General features: G+C 43.2%; 2 protein-coding genes across 2 annotated transcripts in view; both read left to right on the forward strand.

Annotated features, from left to right (window-relative positions):
* Positions 1–910: 910 nt before the first annotated feature.
* Positions 911–8,908, forward strand: T265_01588 (hypothetical protein; the record flags this gene model as incomplete). Its single annotated transcript, XM_009165647.1, has 4 exons — positions 911–1,065; positions 1,103–1,163; positions 6,516–6,538; positions 8,670–8,908. The coding sequence occupies 4 exons, from the start codon at positions 911–913 to the stop codon at positions 8,701–8,703; spliced, it is 273 nt and encodes a 90-aa protein (XP_009163911.1).
* Positions 8,909–12,565: 3,657 nt separating this feature from the next.
* T265_01589 (hypothetical protein) overlaps positions 12,566–21,626 on the forward strand; it is a gene marked incomplete at both ends in the record, with an annotated part of 21,660 nt that continues 12,599 nt past the window's right edge. Inside the window, 3 exons of the mRNA XM_009165648.1 lie at positions 12,566–12,667; positions 18,978–19,091; positions 19,489–19,585. Of these exons, the coding sequence (XP_009163912.1) occupies positions 19,090–19,091; positions 19,489–19,585 (99 nt within the window). The remainder of the gene's footprint in view (positions 12,668–18,977; positions 19,092–19,488; positions 19,586–21,626) is intronic.

Genomic DNA, 21,626 nt, shown 5'->3' on the forward strand with positions numbered 1-21,626 from the left:
GACCCAGACTTGGTTTCTTGAAAATTCAGGTCGGCGGTCTAACTGATACAGACACCATTCGAGGGCCCGTAGAGTGTCTTACCATGGGACACTGGTGTTCTAAGCGTATGTACTGCAAGCAATTGCTTTCGTTTCGTAGCTAACTACAGATCCATTTGCTGATGCTAGAGTTATTGGTCATACGGATCTATTGTTCACCCTAAATTGGTCCAGCCAATAGGCTTCCCTCATTTGGATCTGTAAATGACCTCAAACGTTAGAAATTTCGAAATAATAACTCCCAAAAGTACGGAAAGTGGCTTTCTGTGACTGCTGTTGTACACACCGTGTACACCATTGTTACACCAGCTAATCATTAATGTGTGCATTGACTTCTAGCCTCTGGGGTACTCTCGGTTTTAATGGTTTGGCTGTCCCCACAGAAATCGGTAATTATGGGCCATCGGTTGGGCTTGCTGACGGCTTTAGAACAAGATGTGATTCGCAAATACTCACGATCATTCGTTCTTTAAGCTAAATCCGTTCGAATATAAACATCCTTTCATTTCTGAGGCGGTTCGGTGGAAGGTCTGTTTGCCGTTCGGCACCGTGCACTTTTCTAGTAGCCTAATATCTCACATGTTTTCTTAATTCGCTTCCAGCTGAACTCCAAACGTGCGACTGGCTTGTTCCACAACCTCCTAATGGCACATGATCAGACGGCTAGTGCGAAGAAGGAGGACCATGGTAGTATTTTATTTTGTTTAATCTCTTACATTTACCGGTTGTAGCAAGCTCTACCAAGGAGAACACGTTCGCCATTCACGTTGAGGACGTCCAGCGAATGGAAAGCCGGTTGCTTAAGCTTCTAGATGACTTCAACTCAGAAAAGATGCTCTCCTTCGGTTAACAAAGCTCACAGGTGCCTAACATGAATTTACTTACAGGTCCAAACTGTCCATACGAAAAGTTGAATGCCATTCGCGATCAGCAGGAGGATTTGATGAGGTTACATTTCGAGCAAGACAAGAAAATGCAAGCTCTAATTGAATCTGGTTCACGCCGTGGCAGAAAGCCTGTACAATCGTAAGAAATTTTTTTTTATAATTGCGTACCCGTACAGACTGATCTCTGAAGAAGGCTGGAAGACCACCAAGAGCAATGTGGATGCTTTAATCACTAAAGTACGTTGGATGTTTGCTTTCGATGTCTTGCTCCATGTTGCTGAATGACGCACCTTGGAATTCATCGGATACGAGTGCGTGCACGACCTGTTTGTCCTCTATGAACTTGTGATCATTTGGATCTAGTCCTTATTAGATGAACCTGGATAAGTGGGACTTATTGATCTGACGCTGGAATTCCGTGCAACGTTTTTGGCGAATTGTTACCCCTCAATTTCTCCAGCCTTCTTGATTGGATTAGAATAGCACAGCTCTCACCCGTCTTTAATGCGTCCGACAAAGCGAATGACAGGTATGAAGCGGAGCTGCCACGAAGAGACTGAAACCTATCATGGTGCAGCGGCTTGCTTGCCTCAGCAACTCATTGAACTATAGTGGAGAGTGCCCATGTGACATCCACATTTCTCTTCTCAGCGGATAAAGGTCTGACGTGTGCAGTCTCCTAGCCTTCCTGGTTAGGAGCTTGGATCAAATGTAGCAACCTGTTCCCTTAAAGCTAGGCTTCTGTGATAGTATTATACTAGGCATTGCTGCTTTGCGGGTACTCGATTGAGCAAAAAGCTTTGATTTAGGACCAGTATCCTCCTTCTGTCTAGGTTTTGGTTCCCTGATAGCACCTCAGCCCACGTACAATCGTAAATTGCGCAGACGAAAGCATCTTTTAACCACATTGGTCGTACTGCTTGTTGGTACTAGCCGACTTGCCTTGTTGGGCGCATAATCCAGGTGGATTAGCATATTACAGTTATCGCCTCCAATTTTCCTTTAGTCCCTTTCAACTCCATTTTATGGTCACATTTCCGTAGATCCAAACCAAAGGCACGTCACTCAGATACACCGACCGTGCACCACCGCTCACATTTACTACTCCACGTCCAATACTCAGACCTCGTCTCCCATCTTTATTACTTGGGCCCTTAGACAGGATGGCAAGCAAGCTGTTCTCCGGGCACTCTTGATACCTTATCAAGGCTTTTTATTCTACTCATGAAACCAAATACAAGATCTAGATGCACAACTGAGTTTGCAACACCGCTGTCTAGACGCTTGTACCACGGAATTCGGGTGATTTTTCAGTTGGTACAGTTGGTTGATTGTTTTCACAATCACTGAGTTTTGTGGAACCAGAACAACTACGATGACCGTGATGATTCAGGGATTTCCCTCGAATGCCAATCAGTCAATAGCCTAAGTAATATCAGAATGCACCGATGGATCGCGAAGGCCAAGCAAATGGAAGCTTTTTGTAGCATGGACTATCAGTGTCTTATTTTAGCTGGTTCCACAAATCAACCGGAAGAAGATGAGCGTCGGCTCATCAATGTGCGCAGAGCAAAGAGCAAGTTGGATTATAAAATCTCAAATGGAGTGACTGAGCACTTCAGAGGGCAGTTTCTCTACAAGCGCTCTTGAAGGGATCTGTGTACTTGAATAGGACGTTGAAACGAGCCCACTATAAGTAATAAAAATCCAACACATCAACACAACAGGCCTTCTGGTTGGGACGGTTTGCATTCTGCATTCCAACCAATGAGACAGAAGTATGACATGTCTTTGTTATTGCAACAAGCTCCGCAATATCGAGTGATAGAGACAATGACAGACGTTGCCAGACGAATAGGGCGATTCCGATGGGAGATGTAGCCGTCGGGATCTCACCGATCAGCTCTGTGACTTGAGCAGCCTCCTGATCAATCGATATCGATTCGAAGGCTAAGAACAGAGATTTACTGACGATTTTGTAGGTTACATCTTGACCCTTGACCATCAACACACCAACCGCCAGAAGTACTATACCCATAAGCACATTAAGTGCATTGGTGACGATGGACACGATTCCGAGCTACCAAAACCTCTGCAGCACACAAATGCCTCAGAATGAATCAACCGATGGAAGCAAACATTCAGAACAGTCTGACAAATCTATGACGAGCAATATCAAACGAAGATAGAGCACATGAAACAGTGAACTCGATATTTAATTTGGGTGCGGGATCTCGCAAAAACCGGAACGGAAGCAGCGTTTTAGCTATAACGCTTAGGATTCTCCCCATGGTCATATTATGGGAGTTGACCTAGTGCCGAGATCTGTAAGAGCCAAGCTAGAATTCACACAATTGTTGGATGCATTTATCCTAACTTCATCGAGGCACGTGCTTAGATTGTGTCACTCTGTTGAACGGTCGACATTGATTGCTTTCCTTCTATTGATGTGAAGTACACCTTTCTGTCTGTCTGTCTGTCTCCAGAAATAATGGGAGTATCTGGTAATCTGGGGCGTCCGTTTTAAATTTGCATCCCTAATGAATGCGGAGATGACAGCCCCTGTTGATGAGTACGGGTATACGGTGGACCTTAGCCTGAGTTCACCACTTTCAGTGGTGTTAGATGAGGCTGCCGTGTCTCAGCATTCATCGTTGTCATTGATGTACCGTTTGATACTTCTTTGGCCACCTATGAAACCTTTGGAGTTGGAATGTTTCCTGGGCGTTTGCTGACAGTGCGCAGATGGCACTTCTCTGTCTGGTTAAGATTCTTTAGAGCTTCCAACAATTGTGAATCAAGCGGTCAATTCTGCCGAACATTCTGGTATGAACTTCACAAAATGTGAAGTGTTACTACGGGACTGTGTGGCATAAAACCCGCACCTTATGTAGAGGAACCAATAGAAGTAGTAGTTAAACTTATTTACGTGAGCGTTTATGCAAATACCAACGGAGTGGCTGAAGGCGAAGTTATTTCTGGAGTTCCGATCAGGTTAACTTTAGTTTGTCAACGGAGGTCAGTACGTTCCATACTGGTTCGTAGGTGAGACATGACCTATGTAAGCAGAAGGTCCATGAAAATCACCCGTGTTTCACCGTCCGTGTCTCCGGACTTTCTTCAAGCTAGAATTTCTTGTAGTTGGGTATTCTAAAAGCGTAACATCGGGGAAAGAAAGACGTGTTATTGTTTAGTGAACCGTTACAATGACGGTCAACGCTCGTGCTATAGTTCTGAATCAGTTACAGCAGGTTAAAGTCTAGTGATGTAAGGGTAAACATAAGGTCGAAGTGCTGAGGAGGCATGTTCACGGTGCATACGTTCTACTACCCACGTTCAGCGAATGCACGTGTGTAATAACCAATGAATAGGACTTCTTGCAGAACGTGACCACAATCGTGGCGCAATGACACCTGAAGGTCACTCCGCTTTTTGGAGCATCTCTTAGTCTACTTGGCATGTTGATGTTTTGGATCAATGAATAATAAAAAAGGATTCAAAGGCATCAGCCAAAAAATTTACACCAGGACCATATTGTGCCTTAAATAATGGCATCCTTCTGGAAAATGCGGTAAAACTTCATTAGAGTAAAAATTGGTTTAAAATATGGACTTTTGGAAAGGCTGTCATTCTTCCTAGGAATAAGTTTTTATTGTAAAGGCAGTTGAAATATCAAACGAATGGATTGGAGAAAATATTGAGAATCCCGTAGACCAACACTAGCGTTCATAGATGTGTACAAATTACGTACCGTGTCAGCTATGTTCTACCTGTGATAGTTTGGCAGAATTTCTCGTGCTTCAGCATCCACAGAACTATGCTCGTCTGTTTATTATTAACTGGAATTGTGTTGTTAGTCATTGGTCTGCCAACTGGGTTTTGGTAATGAAACGATTGTCACAAAATCTCTTAGCGAACGAGCAAACGGCTAACTGCGTTTGCTTATTTCAAACAATAGATAACTGCTCTCCGTCCCCTGATATTCAAAATCATCGTTAACACTCGTTTGGATTTGTCCTCTAATTTATGATTAAGCCTCATGGCAAGATTCAGAGGTAAAGATTCTGTAACTTCTTTAGACAATTCACTCAACCGACAATGCTCACGCGAACCGAAGTCAAAACTAACAGTGAACACGACATTTTTATGTGCAGTGTACCTCTGGAGCCTCCTACAATGTACCAGGACGTCGCGTTCTGCACCTTTTACCTATCTCATACATTCAGGTGAGAAACTTCAACGCCTGTCAGTGTATTTGGCCACATGGCTGTAACATACTGCTGGCCAGCTGAATTTGGTCGATATTCACTGAAAGGGAGGAATTCGTTTCAGTGGAGCCATAACACGGCCTCGTAACCGAAATTTGCTGGTACGCATTTCGTCAAAAAGGGAGTTACTCTTGAAGAACACTGATCACAATGTTACTAAAAACTTCTAAGTAGCCTGTGACGGCTTTCACACTTCTAGAAGCCCATACCAGAATTGTCGTCTGAATTATGTTCCAATTACACTCCAATACACTCACTTGAGATTCCGTCGAGTCTCCGCTGCCAAAACCAAATTGGTTTGTAAATAGGTTCAGTTCGTTGAATCACCCTAATTACTTTTAATGTTAATAAGCATGTTACAACAACGCGGAAGAACTCACCAGCTTACAGAGCTGGTCAGTTTAGTCTTGATCACGGAGTTTGGCGAAAATATGGTACAGGCACTGTCCCAGGAAACGCCTCATATGCGTTCAAGTATGCTTCTCTAGATTTTCCGAAAGGCCAACAAGGTGTCCGAAATAATGTATGGCAGAATATAGCCTTTAACCTTGAGGATGATCGCCTCAAGCTGAAGCGATTTGTGTTTCCGCCTTCGTTGATTGCAAGTAAGGAGTATCCTGTTGCCTTGGAAGTATAACCAGTTGACGGTTAAGTAGGTCATGTTACTCGATTTTAGCTCATTAGTTCCTCAGTGAGGTGTATTACGTCATTTCATTATATCGCGCTATCTCGAATTTCGTACCAATTGAAACATGATAGCCTGGTGCAGCACCTTTAGTTGCTTAAAGACATAAACGAGAAACTCAGCTGGGTTCCAGGTGAGTATCATGTGAAGAGCAAATTGGTATACAAATGCGTGTATTTCACTAAGACTGATGTATTTTGATAACAATAGATATCAATTTGCAGCGATTAGTTTCGGACCATGTCAGTTTTATACATCCACTCCATGTTTCCCGTCGCAGTGAGCTTTGAAGCTGCCGTAATTGCGCAACAAAACGTATTCCATAGATTGTATATGTGACTGTGTGACATGGAGTGTGTAGTTAACTGGAAATCACTCTACTGACTGATTAAGCTTCCTCGGGTAACTGAACAATACATGGATAGTCGGCTCGGGGATTTTATCAACTGATAGATGAAAAATCATGCTCGTCTCCTGAAATGTTCAAGCAAATGGTTATCAACCCTTACGCAAACAAAGCCTATTTGTGCTCTTTGTCAATGTTCCACATTGTCTGTCTCAGTTTGTTCGGTTTTATAGTTCTGTGTCTTATCATGCGGCCTTTTGATTTCTGTCTCCTTTTTTTCTCGTTTCTAGTTGGAGGCACTCAGCAGTGACATGTAAGCATTGTTTTTGTTCAACCTCCGTTACTTGTCATGGCAACTCTTACTGGGGCAGAGTTCGCAGCAACGACATGCGTGAAGTGGGAATTGAGCAATATCTCTAGATTCAGTCTACTTTTACGATAGATCATCATTGAGCTAATTTTACGATATTGACGTTCGAAAATAATTGTACCAAACATCACCTACTAAGTTGATGACTTTGTTTACCTGTGATCTAATGGTACCTGAATCAGATCGTGAGACTCCACGCATGGTACCTCTGGAGGCTCACTGATCAGCTTTATCAACAAGTTCCGTTTCTCATCTCCGGGAACTCTGTCCTTTTTCGGAATAAGCTTCATTGTTCCAAGACAATAGGTCAAGTGCCCAGAGCATTATTGATCCCCAGCGATGGACGTGATTTGGTTATCATAAGTCTCAATTTTCTGGTCAGTTCCCTATAGAAGAAACTATATCCAAGATGAAAGTGATTTTCAATTTTCCGTGGGTCCAGATGCCTCAGTGTTCAGAACGCGAATTTACCAACTGGAAGGCCCATGGTTCGAACCCGACCTCTGGCTCTCGACTTTCCTTGTCTACGCTTGGGCACCCATGCAGTATCCCAGCCCTCGTTCTTCCTTCTGGTAAAATGGCAGTTAGGCACCGAAAAGGTGCTGCAGCTGAACGTTTTGGAAAACGATACGTAAACTTTGACTTGTACACTTATTTGCATACCAATTTGGTTTGGACGGGGGACTCACCTGGAACCCAGCTAAATCTCTCGTTTGTAATGTTTTTAAGCAACTTATGGTGCTGCACTAGACCGCTTCATGTGTCACATAGTACGATATTCGAGACATCGTGATACATTGGTATGCAAATGAATATGTATGTCAAATTTCGTGCAATTGTGGTTCAAGTGGGACATAAGGTTGACGGAAACTCGGGGATTGCGCCTATCTGGTGAGCCCGAAGTAGGGCAAAACCGGTCATCAGTTGTCGACGAACTTTGAGTAGTGGGACGTAAACTTATTCAAGAATCAGTATGGAGTTCTAGCGTTCTCACGATACATTCAACAAGGATAGCGGAAAACCATGTTTATGCGAGCTTAATCTGGGAGCAAACTAAACTTTTTCCGGTCAGGTACATCAGTTTACTGCCAAATTTTCAGTCAGTTTGACCCTCCGCTCTGCAAAGCTGTTCCTCATCTTGTAGAAAGTGAAATAGGTTTTGAATTATGAAATTAGCAAAGTCACTCTCCCCTGGTTTTCGTGAAGTGCACACCATTGCCAGTCACCAAAAAGACGAAACAACTACGCGGAGCTTGTTGACTCTCTAGAGACGATCGCCATTGCATCACAGGACACAATCCTCTACGTACCAAACATGAATAGTATTCCCTCCAGAACCATCCTCTGAAAAGTAGTTACTGGAGGAGCGTCCAAACGAAGTCGCTGAATCTATGCGGGTGAAGGATGGGTGAGGTACATTGGGTAGTAACTACCAGGTTTGGAGTGCAAGTTTTTACCTCATCCCGAAGGATATAGGCGTCTTGTTCTCCTGAGGTTTGTTGATTGCGCAACATCTTTTGCTCTCAATAAGAACCAATCAACTGTCTGACGCCTTTAGGCTTTCGAACGTTCGTCGGTTTCGACCTCATGAGGAAATCCACACTTCTCGCCGCTCACAACTTTGCAGAACAGATAAAAAAAATTCGAAATTGAGCAAGTGAATAAAACGCCCAGCGAAATACGACACCCCGTGCATTTTGGAACTCCACGAGCGTCAGGAACTGGGCCGTATACCACACGCGCGCGTCATCCGGGCACTTGCTATGTTAGCTAAGCTAACGTTAATCGTAAACGAGAGCTTCAGCTGGATTGAGTTAAGTCTCTTATTAAGAGCAGCTGAGTGCTCAAGTGGGAGTATTTGGTGAGTGAATTTTTCTCGTGTGTTTTCATAGTAGCTGATTTTAGTAGTCTGTTGCATCGTGAATACAATGCAGCTTGTGCTGGCTAAAACCGAGGTGCAGTATCCTAGTCTTGTAGATAAAGGACATTTCTCCACACGATTAGTCGACTTCGTGGCCATTATGTGGACAGTTGCTTCTTACTTCTACCATCCGTAAATCTTGCCTTTTTTAAGACACAACCTACATAAACCTGGTCACCCGTCTTGAATGTAACTTACGGGCTCCGAGATCGTTTGGCCGACACAGACGACCAATATGACGTATCCACAGCTCCCAACCGATCAACAGCCTTTCCATCTCAATCCTGGCTCGCCTTGTTGTTCAGTCAGCCTGTATCTGTGATGATTCCGGAGTTCCTTCTGGAGACTATTCTTGTCTATCATGTTCGGGGGATTGTTATTCATACTCGTTTTATATTTGGTACATATATTTTATTCTTGTTCGGTCTATCCTTCTCACTTCTCCTGTGCTGACTCTGCTGTTCCTTTGGCTCCGGGGGCTAGAATTTTCACAATAGTGTTTGTGGATCATTAGCGAGCGGGAAGCTACTAATGATGAGAAGTAGCTCATCCATATACTCTCAAGATTCCTAATTAATATCTTTACACCTGAAAACACTCTGTGGCGGTGTTTTGTGATGGCACTCTTATGCATAGAACGATAACATAATTTCTACAGGTTAGATAGGACTAGCCTCTGTCGGATTTTTGGTTTCACGCGTTTATGTTCTTAACCAGTCGTAAGTAGCCATAATACATCGAGTGTTCGGTGTGCAAGCTTGATATTTGGATTTGATCCCACTCAGTTTTATTGCTTCAATTTACACTTTGCAGACATGACAACTCATCCGGTAGAGCTTTTAGTTTATTTGAAATGACTTGCATCCCCGAAGGGTTTGAATCAATGACAGCTATCTTGTCTGCGCACCCAGTGTATGTCAGTGAACCCCCCAGGAGCAAGTCAACCACCTGGGTTTCGGAGACGGAGAGGGATGTGTCAATAATAGTTGAAAAAAATGGTTGAAAGAGAGCAGCCTTGTCTTACACCACTAGATATGGCGAACTTGGGTGACAACTTTCCGCATATCCGCGCGTATCCAGAGAACTGGGCTTATACTCTTATTAGGTAAAAGTTCAGGATGAAAACCTTTCGTCGCCATTCATTGCCCCGTTTTTTTGTGGCACAGAGTCAAAAGAGCTAACTCAATGAAAACCTTTCGTCGCCATTCATTGCCACAGTTTTTTGTGGCACAGAGTCAAAAGCAGCTAACTCAAGAATGAGACCATCGTTGGACGTTTGAACTAATGGCTTTATTTGACCATCGCAAAACACAAATATGGTCAATGCATCTTCACGAGGTTGCTTGTCACAAATCCTCTCCCGGTGATAAATCAATCTATGCGAAGAACGCCGTGTATTTTGCCTCTACCTGGTTTCCGCGTGACGTTCTTGTACCCTTTTTGGCCTCAGGAATCACGTTGGACGCGCTCTGCTCCATCAGTATTCTCTTGAATCCTTATTCATTGTAAGGGGCTTCTCCATATTCTTTAAAGGGTGCGAGGTGTCTTGCCGTATTTGGAGACCGATGCTATGCACTGGACTTCTTTTGCTGATGGTCGGCTAGTGTTGGTGTTCCATTTGGCTACGTAGGGTCCTTTCAGAGTTTGCATTGAGGAAGGCTAACTGAACTGTCCTGTGGAGTGCACAGCCTGTGTCTCAAGGTCACCGTTGTGTGAATGGACTGCCGCTCCCTTTGTTTTCAAATCACTTCACTGGCACTCGTCTTTTGGCCGATTGATTGGATCAGCTGATGCAGGGCGCTGCTGCAGCGAAGGCCTTTTCAAACTCTTGAACCTTTGAAGTCCACCAGCATCCGTCATTTCTCAAGCTCTCGATTGCCCGAATTTTTAAGGATGTGCGTATGCCATTGTGGACCCTGGTTGCTGGTACGGCTTTTACGGAATCAACAAGTTCTACGAAATCTAGTGCCCATTTGGTCCAGTTGGTTGCCTTCAACAGACAATCTTAAAAGTGACTGAGTTTCCGGTGGCTTTCTAGCCAGGCCAACTCGATACTGTGAGCCACTGAAACCCGCTAAATTCGGCGTGTTTGGTCTCCAGTTGCGTACCCTAGAGGTAAGGGCAGTCTTTAGTTGAAGCTTTTCCTGGGTAACTGATAGCCCTATAATCTAACCAAGCCCATGACTGGTTTATGGACAGTGGCCTCCGAATAACCCAGTGTGAGCTCCTCGCCTGCAAGTTCGCACTGACCAAGAGCAGATTATGTTCAGCACACAACTGAAGAAGTTGTTCTTTTTATCCGTACACTGGGTATAGACTATGAAATGCTACTCAACTGTGTTACCTTCAGGCTTCGTTGTCAAACTTAAGCGTTCGTATCCTCACCAGGATATTCGCCGTCACTGATCGGATCATTCGTGATGGATTTTGACGAACCCCATCTTGTCCAGCTTCAAAACTGTTGATGCACCAAACGCCGCTCGCCGCATCGGCGTTCATTGACAACCGGACATTGCTTACTCGGATCCCGTCCAGTAATGCCATAGGCACAACATAGGATGACCAGATAACAATAGACTGAAGTATGAAGTGTCTGAGCTCGTTTTAAGCGGCTCTAGGTACGTGGCCAATGTTGGGTCTTGTATGCGTATTTTGAATACCACATATATGAACAGTTAGGTGGAGCAAAGTTCCGGTGGCTGTTGCCCAAAAGTTGATCTCGTAAGTGCGGTGTCGGCAAATAGTTTGCTGATGGGATAATTATGAAGTGCAAATGTTGTCACTCACGAAACCTCTACGGCATCGTAACTGTTAAGAGAGACTACGCTGTCATAATTAAGTTGGCACTAATTCACTATGTTAGCTTCCAGTTATTACGTTCGAGCATCAAGCAAGTGAAGGGGATGGTGAAGTGGACCGACGCGACCAGAACTTAACCACTGAAAAGTCAGTCGGTGCTGTCCAATTTTTGACCTCAGCTCATCGTGACGAACCATTTAGAGGGTTGGAGCTGTTCGAAAATGACTGGGGAATGAAACAAAGACACTGGGTGCATTTTTCAAATAATCCTGGGCTGCAGGGGATGTTAATCACTCAGGGTAAAGGGAATATAGTATTCTCCGCACGAAAGGGTGAGCTTATTTGGCGTTATCGCCACAAATCCAAGACATCCACATTCAAGCAGCTTAATCATCAAAGTGAATTTTCACGGCATTCCCATTCATTTATATCATAAGCAAACCTAAGTAAATGATTGGTTCCCAAGACGTCACTACGTAGTTGGAGGGCTGCAGTGGGTAAAAGAAGCGCGCCATTGTGGGCTCTCTGCGTACTTACAACACTTTTATGCGTGGCACACGGCGCTGACTGTACATTTCGCTATTTAACCTCACACCAGACCCAGTATGACGGACACTTTGTGCCTGATGTGCGAGTCTTGACCGTGCTAGCAACTACCGCGCCTTGAAGAGCATTCAACATTGTCCTTTCTTCGGTTGTTGGCCTTTAGACGTATGTTTCCATATCGAAATTTTTGCATACGCTGTATTCATCTCATCTGACTGGAACTGTCGGTGCATGAATTCGAATGAGACGTTTCTCCCTTTTCTCTCATATTCTCCTGTTACACCTTCGCATTCGTCGCTTGCATTCACTTTTATGTTTGTGACCATGCTCTTCAAAAATAAATGATAGTAGTAACAAAGTGGTGTCGTTTGATTTTTCTGTACATATTTAATGCGCGAGTACACATTGGTGTGGATTCACCAGAATAATTACTCCAGGACAGGAGGACGACTGTCCAAACGAGAGTGATGTGAATACGAACAGCAAGAAAAATAAGCCAACCGTCTTAATAATAGGTTTTAATATTGCCTACTTAATTTTAGTCAGTAGTACGGGTCAAAACCGTAATCCGATGAACTCATGGGGCGTAACCATCGGCCCGGCGACGCCCGAAGGGAGCCACTGTACATGTAATTCTTACGTTTTTCAGAGATTTACATGGAAGTGAAACTAAAGCTCGTGAACTTTCGCAGGAGGGATTACCCCGAGCAATCCAGTATTACTAAACCTTTGGCCTAGACAAAAAGTGGAATTTTCCGATCAGTGATCCTCACCACATAATGCTGTTTTTAGGACACCACCAATACGTAAGTTGAGTTCGTTGCACTCAGAACGACCGCACTTTTATTAGGATGATAGGTTTTTGTGCATTGTAGATTTCATATGTAAATCGCATGTTTTTAAGATGCAGCGCTGATAAGGTGTGTGTATTTAAGCGAACTTTGGGAACAGAGAAGAACCTTAGTTGGAGCATAAACCCCTGTTACGGTCTTCAGGATTGTGATTTGAAAGCATTCGTTGGCGTGTGATGATGACAGCTTGGTCATTTAGTTTAGGGTTCGGGCAAGGCCCATGTCCAGAAACCGATTCGCCCACTACTTCAACCTAACTTCCTTCGGAAACCAGTGGCTGGACAACATATGTGCATTTTTAGCTTACACAGTAGGTGATCTGGAGAGAACACTGTTCTCAGCGTGCAACCTCCATAGAAGTGAACATTTTTATTAGCTGACTTATAGCGCAGTAGATTTCTCTAAACGATTCTGGGCCAGCCTATCTCGAAAAGTTAAGTGGTGCTGTTAAGTTCCGTTATCCCGATTGAATAATCCTGAAAGCAAATTTTTGACACCATATAGTGTTACCGAAAATTTTGTGAGGTTTTGGAAAATTCTGATTTACTAGTTACTGCTTCATAATGTGTTTGAGTTCGACGCCCTTCACGGTGCATCCCATGCTTACTAACGGGATTGATTAACTCGTCTTATTCCTGTTTTCGTAAGTGACAAAATCGGGGTGGGCAATCCTTAAAATTCTGGTTCATCCAAGCTCATCCATTATTCCCCAGAAAACAGTACTGCTTGTGGTGACCACCGTGGTAGTTAAAACGGTGGACACTACTGCAAGTTGAAGTAAGTACTTGCTCACCAAGTAATAATTCACGGTTCCAGCCAAATCGTATCAAACTTTTATGCACTTTTCATGCAGTTGCCGTATTATATTCATGCTCTTCGAACCATTTTTATGAATGAAAAAAGTATGAGAGACTTGTGGTAACCATCTGATGTTTGCCGTGATCCCTAAACGAATATGACTTTCGCCCATTGTACCAAGGCTCGTCCGTAGAAAATGAATCAAAGTATTTGGGAAGTTTGGAGTTATTTTTGTGTATGTCCTAATTGCATAGTAAGGGTCTATTCACAATCTGGAGATGTATATACGCCTCGGGGTCACTGGCATTGGCGATCGCTGCCTAGACGCCTCTTTCAAACTATCAAATTAATACTAGGTTGAGGGTCGAAGCTATCCCCCGCGGGGCAGCTTTCTACTCAGGGGTCGTTTGAAATTAGTGTGCACAAAACATTCCTACGGACAAACACACGAACTACTTGAACTATCAGGGTTCTCTTCATCTCAATTTGCACTGTTATCTTAGTAGAATGTACTCTACTATGTAGCCTGTCACTGTATACGGCTAATGACATGTACATGTGGAGGTGCGAATCGTTTGGCTGGCCACTGATCCCAAATGGGTCGGATAAAAGAAAAATAATCTCACTAAGCTGGACGTTTATGTATCAGATTATTTGCCTCCTTACTTGGTTGATTTCGCCTAAGCTGGCTCAGTCACCTTATGAGAGGTTTTGTCGAAAGACTTAAGAATAACCTAAATAAGACAAACCACTCGAACAATATATTATGGCATCTGCTAACCCGTAAATGCCTCTCTTGTGCACTTTGATGCGGCCTTCGCATTCTCTAGGAACTTTAGACTTAAATGTTTCACTCCTATCCGTGGGTACCGAACACTTAAAGTGTACTAGTGTTGCTACTGTTTTTTAATCAAAAATAGCTCTCTTTTTTGACAGATGTTGAGGTTACCAGTACATGTTCACCCTCGTGCGATGCATGAACGTGTAAAGATAGTAAATTTCGTCAGAACTGTTCCTTGGGTTCTCAAATTTATTTTTATTGAATTGAGCGCAAATCTACATCCATCTGTGAGATAACCATCTGCTTTTTAACAAAATAAAGTATTAGCCTACTGGTCACGCAAGACCTATTGACTCCAAAAATAACTACTATATGCTCAAGTTTTGTTAAACTTCCAAGCAATTTGTATCATTGTATCAGACAGGCATTGTAACAGTCAGACAATCTTGCGGTTGCTTATGACGACCGTTTGCACACAGTCCCATGGGAACCTCGTCGTTTATGTAGGACTTATTATCGGACTGACCTCGAACTCAAAACACTGATGTGGGACATAGTCCCGTCATTATTTTTGGGATTAGGACCTTGCCTACTCCTTACCTGCAGTCACACCCGCACATGAATAACATCAGGGAGCAGCGTTTGGTAGTGAGCGGCAGGGAGTAATGGGCCAGACTGTCAAACATTTGGATCGTCTTCTGTTGAAACCTACACGGGAAAAGGTAAAAGCGACATAGTGAGCTGGGTTTGCATGACCAGCTCTGACCCCATGATTTGACGCCCGTTGCCGTTTGCCCATAGACACTATGGAGAATTTGGGCCTACAATGGTTATCGGCGCATAAGCTTCAGGAAGTCATTATCGTGTAACACCCACTGTTAGTTAAAGAACAAGCCAAACTGTTATTAAATGGTTACAGTGATGTAAAAGCTGAGTCATATTACATTCGCACGACACTGTAGTTGATCTAGCTTGAAATAGGGTTTTTCAGAAGACCATATATATTCTCGGACGAATAAACGGTCATATATCCTCATTCAACCAGCCTTCCTTCTGTCATGGCTCGGTTATCCCAGTCAGTCCACACCAAATTGGAAAGTTCTGGTCTCTAGAATTTCGTTCTCTGTAAAGGTCCCCATCATTGCATTTGTTGGCAGTGCCGAAACCTGAACCCCGACACCAGAATTGCGAGCCTAGCTTGTTACAAATACCCACCACACTGCACGAAACTAGCTTATCCGATCTGAGAGGACGAACTATTCTCTTGGAGTCTCACATAACACAGGATTATCATTCGTGTTCTTCTTTTTTGCGTGATAGTCCAAACAACCAACTAAAATCGCCTCTATGGGTTCCACAGTTACCTCATTTCGTACATAAAATTGTGATGGAAAGCTGAATTACTTATGCACCTAAAACGGACTGTGTGAAACAATGATGTTTTCTGATGGACACTCGAGACAGATTTTGTAGAATATACATAAACCTTTCATAATCTGACTTGACTATTGTGCATATATGTACTGTACGGCACCATAATAAACTCCAGGTATCTTTATTTCCACTGAAAGTGACGAAGTCCACTCGTTTACAAGTGGAGTCAACAAGAGATTCAACTGAATCCAAGCTGCACAAACGTCACCTCTTTTCTGGTTTTCGAGAAATGGTGTTGTGAACTTTAGTGAACTTTTGCAAGGAAAACTCATTCTCTCTCGATATATATATATATATATATATATAATTTGAAGAGCATCCTGATCGAATCGGTCAGTCGGCAGTAATTGAACGGTTAAATATCTTCGGATGGCAAAGACGGTTTGACCAGTGTGGAACTTGATGTGGCACTGAAGACCTAGGCGGTTTCGTAGATCCGAGAGGATAAAATCGACCGGTTAACATGCAGCAAGCCATGTTCCGGGTCTAACCATAATGAAATAAAGTTGAGCTACGATTCATCCTTCAAAATATAGAGATCATCTCTCTTTTTCCACAGGGTGGACTGTGGTTGCGTGGCTAATACAACATCAGTATACCGGAAAATCACACGGATGAGTTTATCAGCTGACATCGTTTAACTGTTCCTCACACGGGATTTCCATATGATTCATTTGAATTTAAGGATCTCACCTGAAAGCCGTCGTCTTGGTAACCGATTGAGCTGGACAGTGTCTTCGTATCATCGTTTAAAGTCTTGTTTGGTTGTCCCTAGTTTTTCAGTGATTTCTTTATTTGAACGTGACAGTTGTCAGTGTCAGAAATTCACATTGATCCGGAAGGTTACCGTAAACTTATTTGATCTATATTATGGTTACGTACTGGGTTCAGCTAATTCCAATGTCACGCTAGAAAACTAGGGATGCGCCAAATATCGATCGAGACTTGAAGGACTGCTCACCGATATCAAATGGTCCACACAATATTCATAAAATCCAGTGTTTGTCACACACTTGTGTGAAGAGAAGACAAATATTTTCGTAGGATAGAAGGCTAAAGTTGATGTTTTTCACTGCCGCAAGGGGCGAAGATGAAAATTTATCAAACAGTCACAATTTCTAGTTCTGACATAGAGGCTATAGTTTGGCTAGTCTATCCAATCGGTTTGGAGGTCACGTAGGCGTAACCCTAAATTCTTCAGAATTACCAATTCGTCCTCCAAACTTGAACTCCTCTCGAGTTTTCATCAGATATAAGTCATTTTTACGTTCTCTCCCGGGAGTTGAGCAATACCCGCAGTAAGAGGGTGGGCTCCCTCGGGATTTGGGGTGATCTCTCTTGATGGATCTATATACATATGTTTACATAGTGCACGTGAAAGGCGAGGCATGGCATCTCAGAATTGTTCACGTACTGGGGCCATCAGATGAGTGGGTCATTCCGTCAGCAACAATGGACAGATTGAAAGAGTTAGGTAATATATTCAGCGCAAAAAGGCAAGACTTGAAATCCGTAAAGTAGGAGTGATTGGACCGAAGCCCCAGGAAGGCTTTTTAGAGTGATGCTTACTTTTGAGCTTCGCCAGAGGTCATGCAATTTCCTGAAAGCGCAGATGGCCGGTGCAATTTGAAGAAGTAATCTTGGCTGGGATATCCCATATCCCAAGTAGTGAAAGCTTTCAAAGACCCTAATTGTGTTGGATTAAGTGAATTTTTTAACAGTTATGCATAATTGAATGAAGTGCGGGACACCCCGTGACGGTTAACTTTCCCCATTCCGAACAGGATTCTGGTTTGTTGCCATCATAAGGAACCTAAAGCCAACTTCCGAGATGAAATGAAATATCACTCCTACTGAATTTAGACTGGAAAGGCCAAACACGCAGAAAATACCATCCTGACAGACCATCTTGGTGATTGGAAACCACTTGAAAAGTTTGGCGCACACCTATAGTTGATCAGCTATTTCTTCTTTAGTTTTGTGGGGATTTTAAAGCATTTCCCACCGGAACAGGTAAATCCGTAATGAAGTTATGCCAGTCGAATCAAGTATTGCTTGGATATCCAAAAGCAGTGCAGTTTTTGGAGGCTGGCAAGTCTGGTGATGCTCTAGAAGTTACCGCGACCGACCCACAGTAGAGGCCAACTGGCTCTTGACAGCTCAGGAGTTCACTCATTTCGGCGTGACTTCAAAGGATGACACGGCGAAATCGTTGATGCGAATGAGCTAAAGGCTCCCACGGTCTGCTGATCGCCAAGAACTTTATGAGTAGTGTATACGAGGAAAACCTTACGTATCTTCACACTCAACGTTGTTACAATGTTCTTGTGTTCGGTACAGGAACTTTCTAAACCTTCACTCCCTGAGGTATCTGCTCCGTATTCTTTGTTTTTTTGCATGGCTCCCACACTTGCGCCACATTATTTTCAAAAGTTTGCACACCGTTTCGATTTCCACTTCTTTAATTAGAGCCCGATACTTTATCGATGATGGAGTAGTGGCGTCACGGAACAGCTGTATGTATTATGTGCCGCTCACCCACAAATAACGCTTACTATCACCTCAGGATGATTTAAACTCCTGCTATCTCCTTCTGGTATTGCACTTCGAGAATAGAACTATGGGACGACTTGCGCTGCAAGTAGCCTCGAACATCAGATGTGGGTCGCCACCATATAATGGTTGTCACATCGATGACAGGTATTGGCGACCTCTGAACTCAACGATGCCCTTAAAATATGGGGTTGACCGAATCCTGGAAGGGTACTACTTATATAGCGAGTTTCTGTGTTAAACTCTGAAATCTCTGACTGCTCTAGAATAGGAGGCTTATGAGTGGAATTACTTTAATTACTCCTCCAGGGAACATTAACTTTACTCTTAACGAACTCATTGATGGTGCTAATAAGACTATGAAAAACAAGTACCGAACACTTGCATTACCGAATGTTGCTCCAGAGTTTTGGATTTTACTCTAACCAGTTTACGTAACTGGTTATCAAGGCTTCAAATCAAAACTGGGTTAGCAATTTCGCCGAAGTGGACGTCGTGGTCAAGTAGTGTATATAAAGTTCGGGTGCGTCAATAGGGGTAGTCCATGCGTAATCGCAGCAAATAGGTGTCCGCACATACAGTAAATGACTGCACGAAAAAGGTTCATTTTGACAACGTTGTCCCACTCTGGGCTTGTGATAATCTTTCGGATCTTGGGGCAATAACTTCCTACATTGGAAAACCCACTTCTTTTTGCAGAGTATTTTGGAGAAAATACTGGCCATGCTGCTGGTTTTCTAGGCGCACAACCTGATGTCCACTTTTTCTGAGGATGCAAGTTCCTTGACAATGAAAACCAAACACGTGTTCCATGTGAGTGAGTTGTGTTTTTCGTATGCGTTCGTTTATGAGATAGGTAGAATGGTGACAAGCCTAGTCACTCCATTTCACCTTCCTTCTGATCCAGTTGGAACCATCCAGAGTCATGCGGTTCTCGATGCTGTTTAACTTTACAACTTTACAACTTTCTTAACCTGTGTGTAGACGTTACCCACTCCAACCTGGATGTTCGTCAGCTTTTCAGGCTGACCAGTCTGATTCATGCTTTATGAGCGCAGACCTAGTTCCGCGTGCCACATGGGTCCATTAACCAGGTAAACTGCAACTGTATGAATATGGGACTGGTAGCTGAGCTACAGGACGAACTGAAAGACGGACGCGCATCGTTTAACTTCCGAAAGCCGTTTACCTTACATTTTTTTTATTTTAGGTTCGATGAACTTCCACCCGCAACAGATCACCTTTCAAAAAAGATCACTTCAGGTCGAGCTCTTGGAATGATCTGCTCAAACGCAAACGTCCATACAGTAAGTATGTTGGATGCTTAAAAATTTCAGCATGCTACCCTATCAAAGCAAATTCAGTGGAATCTGGTGGTGTTAGAGTATGGTGAAGTAGAGCCAATAGGAACTACTGTCAATCTACCGACATCTCACTTGCGATCCGGAGGCTCTTCCGGAGGCTCTTCCGTCATGCCATGCAAAGTAATTCAATGCTTCAAAAGATACTTCCCAACCCCTGAGTTTCCCCTTCTGAATATTTGACTCACCACGCGTAGATACCAGCCCATGTAGCGTTGTAATCCTTAGTTCATTCTCTTTAACTGTCTACACAGTATGTTAATACGTGGCCTGCATCGTACAAAGAACGACTACATGAAGCCATAGCTGCGATTTTGGTGTCAGTTCACTGACAGACGATGTGCTGGTTGCTAAAAACGTCTTCCTTCACTTCGAAAATTAGGGATTGGAGCAACTCACTATTTTAAAACCGACAGCTGTTTTTAACTTTCCTAAAGCAGAACAGTCAACTTTCAAATAAGGGGGGCTTTCATCTATTTCAAATTAGATTTTCTGTTCTCAATTTTGTTAAGTTTCAGTGCTTCCTTTTGGTTTTTTATTGGGCTGGTCATGCTTCTACTTCCAGTTGGAGTAGATTAGTTGCACTAAAGACTTCATAATTCGGCTAGGTTTTTTATTTAGTTGAGCGCGAGTTTTAGCTGTTTTGTGCAATAACGGATGGAACTAGAAGAAAGCGCTATCGTGGTTACTATCTGGACCACTTTCCACACGAAAAGCAATGCCCAGTTTCACTAAAAGTTGTTTGCTTACGTGACACTTTGCATCACTCTACGTAAACTGCCCTCACTCTGTACTTGTTCTGAATAGTTGGATAGGTGGTATTTACCGGATGAATTTTTAGCTGGTGTTCACGGGACAGTTTCACATAAGTAAACCCTCAAACAGCCAGTATTTAGGTCATCAGATCCCATTGTTTCATTCCGTAGAGAGGATGACATCCATTTATTATTGGTTTAGCCACATCAACGTTTCTCGCCCACTTCCATCCGATTGGTCAGTCGCCAAAACGATCAATCACCACTAGCCTGTTAGATTTTCGCACACTGAGAAATGGGAGATGGTGGGAACTGTAGCTTCCTCAAAGAATATTTAAGTTGTTTATTATAGGACTGAACATAAATTGGCGATGTTTTAAGGCAGTATTTGGTTTTTAATAACCAAACGGTGCGGTTGGACAATGGTTGCATTCATGTGAGCGGTATGGGCGTGGAGCAAAGTCGACTACGAACCAGGAAGCATCAACCTGTCCTCAAACGTATGAGCCTGCCTAGTCAGTTGCCGAACCAATCCTCAAAAGTCACTAGAGCAATTGAGGAAATGAATAATACTAATGTACCTGGAGGTAGCTTGAGCGTGCCCGACACAAGCACAACAGGATCTGTTGGTTACTTTTCGAAAGACGACCGGTTTAGTGAATTTGAACAAGATGTGCTTTTGTCAACGTGGCCTTTGATAGCATCTGACCTCTACACACATGGATGCATGGTATTCAAGAATGCACTGCATCTGTTTCCTGACCTGGCAAAATTTATTCCCTTCACGTAAGCGATGAATATTTGTTCGTTTCATGAGCGTTCTTCGATATCTCTGTAATCAGTTTTCTTTATTCGCTCTCTGAAAGTAGAATGCTCTGGGCTTATGTATGTCCGACAGCAGAAGTTTAGTTAACCCAACCTGCTACTTTCTGAAGATATCTGATTGAATGTACTGTCGAGCTCCATCAGTCCAGTATGTCACCCGATAGACTGTAACTGTTTGTTTACCCACGGATTAAAGACTACCAAGATCAATAGCTAACTAACTTCCTGTATGCCAAGCTATCATGCCGCATTGGGTGTTTAGGTCTTAGCGATTATTTCTTTTACACGTTTCTCGAACCCATTTGCATGCATGCAATAGTGACACAGTAAGGTCGAAACAAGTGATCATCTCCTAGCTGGCTATGATTCCCTTAAACTTCGGGAAAACTTGTGTTCATGATAACTTG

Source organism: Opisthorchis viverrini (genome assembly GCF_000715545.1).
Source record: "Opisthorchis viverrini unplaced genomic scaffold opera_v5_17, whole genome shotgun sequence".
Lineage (NCBI taxonomy): Eukaryota > Metazoa > Platyhelminthes > Trematoda > Opisthorchiida > Opisthorchiidae > Opisthorchis > Opisthorchis viverrini.